Source organism: Trachypithecus francoisi, unplaced genomic scaffold (assembly GCF_009764315.1).
Source record: "Trachypithecus francoisi isolate TF-2019V2 unplaced genomic scaffold, Tfra_2.0 Lachesis_group6, whole genome shotgun sequence".
NCBI classification, from domain to species: domain Eukaryota; kingdom Metazoa; phylum Chordata; class Mammalia; order Primates; family Cercopithecidae; genus Trachypithecus; species Trachypithecus francoisi.
The window spans coordinates 88,529,515-88,539,931 of record NW_022681471.1 but is presented as its reverse complement, the minus strand read 5'-3'; the positions used below and the strand labels follow the sequence as shown (position 1 = coordinate 88,539,931).

The 10,417-nt window shown below is 45.2% G+C and overlaps 1 protein-coding gene across 1 annotated transcript; it reads right to left on the bottom strand.

Annotated features, from left to right (window-relative positions):
- Positions 1 to 246: 246 nt before the first annotated feature.
- LOC117078052 (G antigen 10-like) lies at positions 247 to 7,055 on the bottom strand. Its single transcript, XM_033201571.1, is given in 6 exon segments — positions 247 to 336; positions 2,245 to 2,269; positions 2,271 to 2,371; positions 5,142 to 5,265; positions 5,742 to 5,830; positions 6,867 to 7,055. Coding segments are annotated over 5 exon segments (354 nt in total). The 5' UTR covers positions 5,823 to 5,830; positions 6,867 to 7,055; the 3' UTR covers positions 247 to 313.
- Positions 7,056 to 10,417: the final 3,362 nt, after the last annotated feature.

Below are 10,417 nucleotides of genomic sequence, written 5' to 3'. Positions count from 1 at the left end.
GGAGGCGGGGGTTGCAGTGAGCAGAGATCGCGCCACTGCACTCCCCAGCCTGGGTGACACGGCGAGACGCTGTCGCCAAAGAGAAAAATGAAAGAAAGGAAAAAGAATGATGTCTCTACATTACCAGCTCAAACAGTTAGAATATAACATTTCAAAGAATGATACATGTCTCACAGCATCAAAAAGCTAGAAATAAAGTTCACAAAAGATGCGCAAGACTTCTTTGCAGAGGGCTGTAAAGCTTTATTGGGAGAACTGTAATGAACAGATTTCCAACATAGGAGCAGGCTGCATCATTTCAGCGTGTCTTCTTTTAACACTGTGATTGCTTTTCACCTGTAACAGAAACATAACAATTGGGAACATGACTTAGCAACAGATTATTTAAATGACCCTAAAGGCATACAAAGCACACTACAGTTTGGCCTTTATTACATGGACTAGAAACAGAACCCTAAGGGTGATCCTCTGTCTTACATCCAATTAAACCTCTCTATACACTTTGAGGACAGACCTGCAGAATTTAAAGGTAATTTCTTCCCTGAACATCCAGTGCTTCCTTTCAATTCAGAAGCACTTACAATTCACAGTCAGCAATTTGGAAAACACATGTGTAAAACATACTTCAGTTGATTAGTCAGGAAGTACTAAAGTCATGGTCTTTCAACTTTAAATCTGATCAATCCATGTCTCTAAAGCTGAAACTTACATGTAATATTTGATATGGTGAGAGATGATTATATCACATATGTGTCGACAGTCTTATTAGAAATACTGGCTCATGCAGACTGACAGTGCGGCAGGGAGCGTGCATAGCACAGGCATCTTACTCACACCCATGCTGAGCATCACTGACCCACATGCCACAGATGATAGGAACTAACCGGTCTCTCGCCAGTTGATAATTCCATCACTCAAGGTTTCCGTGAGGAAAGATTTTAAAAGCAATTGTTCATTAAAAGCCAGAGAATCCCAGCCTGGGCAACACAGTGAGACCTCATCTCGACAAAAAAAAAAAAAAAAAAAAAACTTTAAAAATATTTAAAAAACAAAAAACAAAAAAACCTTGGCACGGTGGCTTGTGCATGTACTTTCAGCCACTCAGGAGGCTGAGGTGGGAGGACTGCTTTAGCCAGGGAGCCAGAGGTTGCAGTGAGCTGAAATCACACCACTGTACTCCAGCCTGGGTGACAGACTGAGACTCTGTCTCAAACAAACAAACAAACAAAGAGGAGAGAGAATTCACAATTTGACAAGATACTAGGATAGGTATTCAGCTCTCCACACGGAAAAACTAGGATGAAGCAGAGTCACCGCTCACTTTCTTAGTAGCAATGAAATCTCAATTGAGAGATTTTCAGATGACTCAGGCCAGGGTTTCATGATTTGGGATCAACACATCATGCGAAGCAGATGATCTCTGTATCCCATGCATTCTATGCAACAGGATCAGAGTATGAAAGAACCGGAAGGGAAAATGGTTTTAAAATCTCTGACTTCAACTCACTATTTTCATAAGAACCAAAGACAAGTTTAGAAGTGAAAGGACTCACTCAGAATCTCACCAAGCCTGTAAGAGCTGGTATTAGAACCCGCATCAGTGCTTCAGCATTTTTCAAACCAAGTGATGGGTGTTACAGATGTGTTATGTATTTGTTAAAAGCAGACCTTTACAAAAGTATCTGAAAATTATGAGCTATTGGTTCAAGGATTTATACTCAAATCTTCATTCAACTTGGCTTTGACTCAGTTTCTTTCTATGTCTGACAGCCTATCAGTCGGGTGCTGGGGCCCGAACTACGTTTCAAATAACCTTTCTATATAAGAACTCTAGTATTACAGAGGCAGTAGTGTTACCTCTCTGCTATTAAAAATATAATGCTGGGTCGGGCTCCGTGGCTCTCGCCTGTAATCTCGGAAATTTCAAAGGGCGAGGCACGTGGATAACCTGAGGCCAGGAGTTCGGGACCAACCTGTGCAACGGAAAGAAACCCCATCTCTACTAAACATACAAAAGTTAGCTGGGAACGGTGGAGCACGTCTGTAAGCCCGGCTACTCGGGAGGCACACGCAGGAGAATGACTTGAACCCAGGGGGCTGAAGTTCCAGTGACCGAGGTGGTACCACTGCACTCCAGCTTGGTCGACAGAGCGAGACTCTGTCTCAAAAAATAACTATTATTATTATAATATGATACTGTGGAAACAGACACCCTACAGTTTGCATGCCTAATGGATTGCCTACCTTCTTCAGGCCTTTTCACCTCCCCCTGGATTTGGCAGGCTCATCTCCTGGACATCAGGACCATCTTCAGGCTCACAATCAGTCTTCGGGCGAACCTCTTCCTGGCTCTCAGCTTCAGGCTCCGGCCCTTAAAAATAAAAAATACGTATCAATTTAAGCAGTAAAACATAAAATATCAATAAGAAAATAACACTCATGCTCTCTGTGTTATTATATCAAAGCTTTAGCTACTGTAATAACAGATGTGTTGATGAGAATCCCAGGAACATTATTTCAGGAGTCTATTAGCAGAAAACAGGAAAACAAGGTGTTCCAAATATTACCCTCTTCCTTTCCAAAGACTGCCCTCAGACAACTTTGTGGCCTCCTTTGCTCTTCTCTGTTATTCTACTTCTGATTGTCCTTACCTCATCAAATGACTCAAGGCTGAAATCCTGTCTCTCACAGCACTTACACTCCTAGCACTTAGACTCTCCTGTGGCCTGAGTAGCCACCAATCAACGCTGAGTTGAAGAAAGATCTTTAAGAAATACACGAAAAAGCCCAAACTGCAGAACATTCTGCAAACCAACTGGTCTGTCCTCTTCAAAAATGTCCGTATCATGAATGCCAAAGAAAACTTAAGGAAACATTCCAGAATAAAGGAAAAGCACATGCAAGACGTGATCCTGAACCGGACTCTGGATCAGAAAAAGAAATCCTATCAATAACATTATCTGGGCCGGGCGTGGGGTCTCACGCCTGCAATCCAAACACCTTGGGATGCCAAGGTGGGCAGATCAGGTGAGGTCAGAAGTTCAAGACCGCAGTGGCCGGCGCCTCTAGGCCCAGCTACACGGCAGGCTGAGGTGTGAGAATCCCTAGAACCTGGGAGGCGTAGGTTGCAGTGAGCCAAGATCGCACTACTGCACTCTAACCTGGGCAACAGAGGGAGACTCCGTCTCCACAAAGAATAACGAAAGGAAGAAAGAAGTTGTCTGGGGAGCTGGCAAAATTTCAGTATGCACTGTGTATTAAATGACTGCATTTTCTCATTGTTAAATTTCCTGATTTTGATCTTTCTGCAGTGATGATCCAAGAAATGACTTTCTCTTTGTGCTGACGATATACACACCCTCAAGTACGTAGGGGAAAGAACCATGACACCTGAAACTTTATCTAAACAAGTCAGCATTAATAACAGTAAACATATATCCGCGTGTGGGTGTGTGTGAGTGTGTGGGCAGCCGGGTAAGAGAGGGAGGGAAGACATATGAAACCTACGGAGCGAAAGCTATTAACAACTGGTGAATCTAGGTGAAAAGTATACGAGTTCATTGTACTATTCTTGCAAATTTTCTATAAATGTTATGTCTTGAATATAGACGCAGTAAAAATTTTAAAGAATATATGACAACTACACTGAACTCTGGGAAGACACGAGGTTTTCTTTTAATTGGGGTAAAAAAAAAACACACATATCATCAAATTTGCCGTCTTAACTATTTTTAAGTGGTACAGTTCACTGAGGAGTTATGTCTGCAACATTAGCAGCCACTAGGCACAAACTTTGAATCTGTGTTTTCCTATACCATGAAACCTTTATTTATTTACTTGTTTGTTTGTTTGTTTATTAGCAATGAGGTCTTGCTGTGTTTCCCAGGCTGGGCTTGAACGCCAGGGCTAAAGCGACCCTCTCACCTCAGCCTCCCAAGGAGCTGGGACTATGAGTGTACGACATTCAGCCCAGCTTGAGACCTTTCTCCTAAATGACAATCTGAGGATAAACCACAGGACATGCATAATGCTTATATTCAGCCGTAGAGTACCAAGAGCAGTGTGCATCACCTAAGAAATCTGAAGTCTACCACATGGATAGGATTTCAGTTACAATTACAATGTCAATTTCTGAAGGACTCATTAGCTGAATGGCTTTGAGGACTAAGGAAAATTACAGTCATGACACCCATTACCTACTGGGGTACACAGAAACTTAACTTTGTTCAAACAAAGTTATATTTAGGTCCGAAGGTCCTAAATGTTATAATCCATACATGAACCCCATGAAGAACAAAGCACCACATATAACATTGTTTGTGAATCACACAAAATATACTGTCCCGCACTGAGAATAAGGGAGTGGGTGGACAGCAATTAATGGGCATTGTTGTCAGCCATATTGTAGAAACTTTTAACAGTGAATCCCTGGAATAATCCATGACCTCAGTTACATAAATGTTTCCTTTCAAAACATTTTATCGCGGAGAAACGACTTCCATCTCATGTTAATCTCAGGATAATTCCTTTTTCGCTTTTCTTACCATAAAAGGATTTAATCACCTCCTAAAAGCCACTTACAAAATCACTAAACCAGCTACCTGTATGGCAGTATCCTCCTTTATCCAGCTTTTATCAAACGTACCATATAAAAATATCAATCAAAGGAAACGGTGGCCAACACTCAGCGACTTGGTTTTCGGAGCTGCTCCTGCTCCTCTGAACTGGGTCTCTTCTTGGGCCAGTACTAAGCTACCTTACAGTAAAGCATTTGAGTTTTAAGCATTGTCAGCAAAATCATTTCCTTCTTTATAGCAATACAGATGATAGGAAGACATAAACCTTGGAACAAAGTACAAATTCTGTATTCACCAGTCAAGGGTTCTCGGATAAAACACAATCCTGGCACCTCTATTCTCTCATTCATAAAGTCGAGAAATTTTATCATAGTGAGGGATTTGCCTAAGCTAAGCTGCAAACCACACAGCCTCCTGGCTTTTCCAGTCAATTTCAGGCATTCTTTCCACTGATTTATTTCCTCCTGTTCCTGCTATGTGACAATGCATAACACAGACACATATGCACACATGCACACACACAGACACACACACCAGCGGGCATTCTTCTTCCCTTTCCATCACCTTGCCCTGCAGATGCTCCCTCATCTTCTCCCTCCTGAGCAGGTGCAGGATCCTGACTTTGAGTTGCTGGTTCCCCTTCTTCAGGTTTTGGTGGTTCCACTTCTTCATCACTGAACTGCTCGGGCTGAGGAATATGTGTGGGTGTGCAAATAAAAAAAAAAAAAACAAGTTTTGCTATTGATACAAAATTTTACATATATACACAGAATACATAGCTGTTTCTGACCAAAACTAAGCCTAAAGACATTTCTCCAACTCTATTCTCTATGCCCAAGAAGGTTACTCTACCCATAGGGAGGTTACTGTGAGAAAAGTGATGCACAAGGACTTTGGAAGCTATTATACTCTGTGTTGGAATACATGTGTACGATCTGTCATTAACAAACAAAGCATGAGAAAGAAGTCATGGGCAAAAGCTGAAGAACACGAGAGGAAAAACAAAACATCCTCCAGAATCAATGTTTCCTTCACGAGACGCCATAATCATTTTTTTATCAGCAGGAAAGACGTTTCTCAGCATTTCCATACTAATGCAACAACACTATAGCAAAAATTAATTTCTGATAATAGAAAACATCGAATTAACGTTTAAGCGCTCACCAGCATAGGCCCAATCCTTTCAGGAGGCTCTACATAGCGTCTTGGTCTAGGCCGATAGGTCGATCTTCCTCGCCAACTCATATTTCACACTGAAAAGAGACAACCGTGATTGGGAAAATGAGTTCCAGAGGACTGCTATATTCCATCACTTCCATGGATCAATGTTAACTTGTCGTTTAAATTCTGAAAATACTCTTAAAATAAGTCCCAGAGTTAAGCATACGTGTGTACGTTTTCTAAGTGCCTACAAAGCCGTTTATGCTGGCCAAGCTGGCAGAGCAGTCATCTTAAGGCGTGTGGCAAGAGGCAGAGGACATTTTTTTCTAAATTTCTTTTGGACGCGGGGTCTCGCTGTGCTGCTCAGGCTGGAGTGCAGCGGCTCGATCACAGCTCACTGCAGCCTCCACCCCCTGCTCAAGGGATCCTCCCGCCTCTGTGTCCCGAGTAACTCGGACTACAGGCCAGCGCCACTGTGCCCCGCAGACAGAGGTCATTTCTGATGAGGTTTAGTTTCACAAGCGGACTCCCCACGAAAACACTAGTGAATCACAATTCCCGTGATGGCTGCTTTGGGCCCACTCCCGCTTCCTAGAGCCATTCACCCCCTCTCACATCAAGTTTGGTTGCACCGCACTGCCTCGCCCACTCCTTCCCACTTTTCCGGGACCTTCCATGGCGGAGGTGAGACCTTACAGTGCTTCTCACTCACGCGCGCCACACTCCACGCCGCTGGGGGGCGCTCACCTGGCCGTAGCCTTCCCAGGTGCCAGGTTCCTTCTTTACCGCCCACCTCGCCCCCACCCGGCACCCCATTCAGGGATCTGCCCTGTGTCGTCGGGGGTTCTCGGCACCTTGGGACTTCCATCCCCCAAACAGCACTCACCCCATCTTCACCTGAGCCCCTGACCGCCTTCCCTCCGCGGCCCACCTTCCTCCCTGCCCAGGCCCCCTCAGGACCACAAAGTCGATGGTGGCCTGGCGGCCTGAGAAGAGAAGGAGGACGACCTCGAGGCCCTTCTCCCTCAGAGGCCACAGACCAGGAAGCGGGATCCACCGGACCCACCCGAGGCCCTCTTCACCCTCACTCACACTTCAGCCCCCCGGATGACTGGCCTGCAGACCTACCAGATGAATCTCAGTAGGGGAAAGAGAGTCCGGACGGCAGGAACGAGACCGCACAGCCTCACAGCTCCCGTGCGTTCTTCACGTGGGCCAACGGGCCGGGCGGAAGACGCCCAGTGAACATGCGCACTGAGACGCGGGCCCAGGGAGCATGCGCGGCTGTGGGCCTGGGCCGGCTGCCGCTCCCAGCCCAATGCCCCAAACCCCCGATCCCCATCCACACTGAGGATAATGGAATCCAACCTCCCTTTGCTGTTTCCTATGCTTCTGGGACTCAGATACCTCAAGTCGTGCTCCCCTCAAAACTCACTCGATTTTCAACTGAACCCCCCCCACACACACACCCAGGGGCCTCTCTTGCCCTGGCCCCACCATGGGGACAAGAAGCACGGTGACTGCCTGGGAAGACAGGTAGACCACCGGCAAAAACAGCAATAGCAACCTACCCCAAACGGAAATTGTTCAATGTGAACAAGTCACAGAAAGAGACTGAAAGAAAAATGAATACAATCTCTAGGACCTGTAAAGAAATACTAAAACGATATCTATCATTTGTAGCATCAGGATCACAGAAGGAGAAGTGACAGTATTAGGGAAACGGGACAGCCAGAGTGGCACCATGTGAAAATCAACTCCGTCTTGAAACTAGCAAGATACATAGTCCTACCAGTCACAACCCATGGTCCTAAGATGTTTGGAGTTGAGAAAACAGACGAAACGTACCTCCAAGGACATGCCCCCACAGCAGCGGCAGCTGCAGGGTTCCCAACAACCATAACAATACATGCTTTCAACATAATTATGCTCTCATGGACTTACACACTGGTAAGTCAAGGATAGTTGTCTTTAAATCAACAGAATGATAAATTTCATCATGCTCTTTGCCCACCTGCACAAAGGTACAGATAAGTTTAGTCTTTATATAGATAAGACCCCTATATAAGAAAAACCTGATCAGGCCAAGTCTCACGCCTGTAATCCTAGTATTTTGGGAGGCTGTGCTGGCCAGAACACCTCAGCTCAGGACTTCCATCGAGACCAGCCTGAGCAACATCAGAAAATCTCATCACTACAAAACGCAAAGAAAAAGCCATCAAAACATTACCTGGGCATGGTGGCATGTACCTAGACTCACAGCTACTCAGGAGGCTGAGGTGGGACGATCGCTTGAGCCCAGGAGGTCAAGGCTGCAGCGAGCTCTGATAACACCACTGCACCCCAGCCTGGATGACAGAGTGAGACCCTGTCTCAAGTTTTAAAAATTGAACATAAAAACATACAATTTTATCAATCGAATTCACTATATTAACAGATGAATGGGAAAAAATGCTGTGGTAATCGAAATAGATGCACTGTTTGATGAAACTCAACATTGATTCAAATGAATCTCAGCTCACTGCAACCTCCGCTTCCTGAGTTCAAGCAATTCTCTTCCCTCAGCCTCCCAAGTAGTTGAGATTACAGGCGTGCACCATCATGCTCGGCTACTGGGTTTCACCATGTAGGCCTGTCTGCTGTTGATCTCCTGACCTCAAGTGATCTGGCTCCTTTGGCCTTCCAGACTGCCGGGATTACAGGCATGAGTCACCATGCCTGACTTGTCCTTTACTTTGGAGGGAACGTTCTAGGACTGAACTCCAGACCACTGAACTCCTAACATTTGTAGGCATGTGGCAGGTTCCTGAATTTTCAGTGTTCATCTCCCACCCTCTGGAGCCCATGTGTCTTACCAAGTCCTTCATTGTGCTGGCCCCCTCTTACATAAAGTAATCGACATCATGACTTGATGTGATGTTCTGTGGGGTATCCAGACTGTCCAGATCCCCTTTTACTAATTATGACAGAAGGCAGGAGAGGTAAAATACCTTTGGGACAAAACTGTAAATGAATATTGTTTCCCATTCTGTATGATTGTAAACTGTTTTTGATCTTATTTTCTGATAGGAATAGAAAAGCATGCATTTGACAAATTGAGGGCCACATACCATGGACCTGAGGCCAGGTTAAGGTTCTCCAGAAATGATACAACATCTGGCTGCCACTGGAGCTGCTGTTATTTGGTTGAACTGTGGCAGTCCGCTGTCAACCTTCAGGATCCAGCCAGTTTCTGAAGGAGCCAGACTGACCAATTAGATGGAGACACGATGAGACTCACCATCCCTGCATCTTCTAGATTCTTAAAGGTGGCACTAATCTCAGCCATACCCCCAGGATCCAATATTGCTTTTGATACTCTGCTGAGTGGAGGGTAGTGTTGTGGGTTGAATAGTGTTCCTCCACCCCACTACAATTCAGATGTTGGAGTCCTAACCCCCAGTACTTCAGAAAGTAATCTTATACGGAAATAAAGGCATTACAGATGTAAATTAGTTAAGTTAGGATGAGATCATACTGAAGCAGGTGGACCCCTAATCCAATATGACTGGTGTTCTTATAAGAAGGGGAAATTTGGACACAGACACACAGGCACACATAGACACACACACACACACACCACATGAAGATGAAGGCAGAAATTGGAGTGATGCTTCTACAAGCCAAGGAAGCCAAGATTGGCAGCAAACCACCAGAAGCTGGGGAAGAGGCAGGGAATATATTCTCCCTCGTAGCCATCAGAAGGAACCAACCCTGAGAACACCTTGATTTTGGACTTCTGGCCTCCAGAACTGTAAGATGACGAACTTCTGTTATTTAAGTCACCCAGTTTGTAATACTTTGTTATGGCAGCCCCAGGAAACCAACACAGGCAGTTCCAGAGGTTTCCACTTAGCCTTCTCCACATCCCTACAGGCCAAGGAACCACTGTAGGAGTTACGCTAACTACCGATTATGTCAATCCCAATTATACATTCAAAGACCAGTAAAATGACAACCAGTTGGGACCTTGGCCCCATTGCCCCACTGTAAGCACCATAAAGTCCCACTATAAGGTGGACTTGGGCCAGGACTCTATTTATTATTTGGCCTTTGTATACCCCACTCTAACAGAGGGGCCACAATGACACTTGGCATCTCTAGATATCAGTGTAAACTCAGACCCTGTGTCCAATAGTCCTTAAAAAGTCTGGATATTTTTCTTTTCCTAGTGCAGTTGTCTAAGACCAGCTCCAGTGGCAAGGATTATGATTCATCCCACTAGTTGCCCTCACTAAGTTACCCTGAAAGAACACCAGGCCACCAGAATTTTAGAGGAACAGCTCCTTGATTATATGTAGAGGAATAGACCATGCAAACACAAACCCATACCAAGAGACCCCCTTCAAGTTCTTTCAGGGCCTACCTCATCTTCACAGCTGCCTGGGCTGAGTTCACATGTTTCCTAGGATGGCCCACATGCAGTGACTCAGTGAAGCCACAGGGGAATAAAGGGCCAGCCATCTTGGCCCAACACAAGACACTCAGGTGAGCAGTACGCACTGCAATGGACTGAATGTTTGTTCCTCTACACTCCCCACTCCACCGAAATTCACATATGGAAACCCTAATCCCAATGTGATAGTGTTAGGAGGTGTGGCCTGTGAGAGGTCATGAGGTCATGAGGATTCTGCTAATGG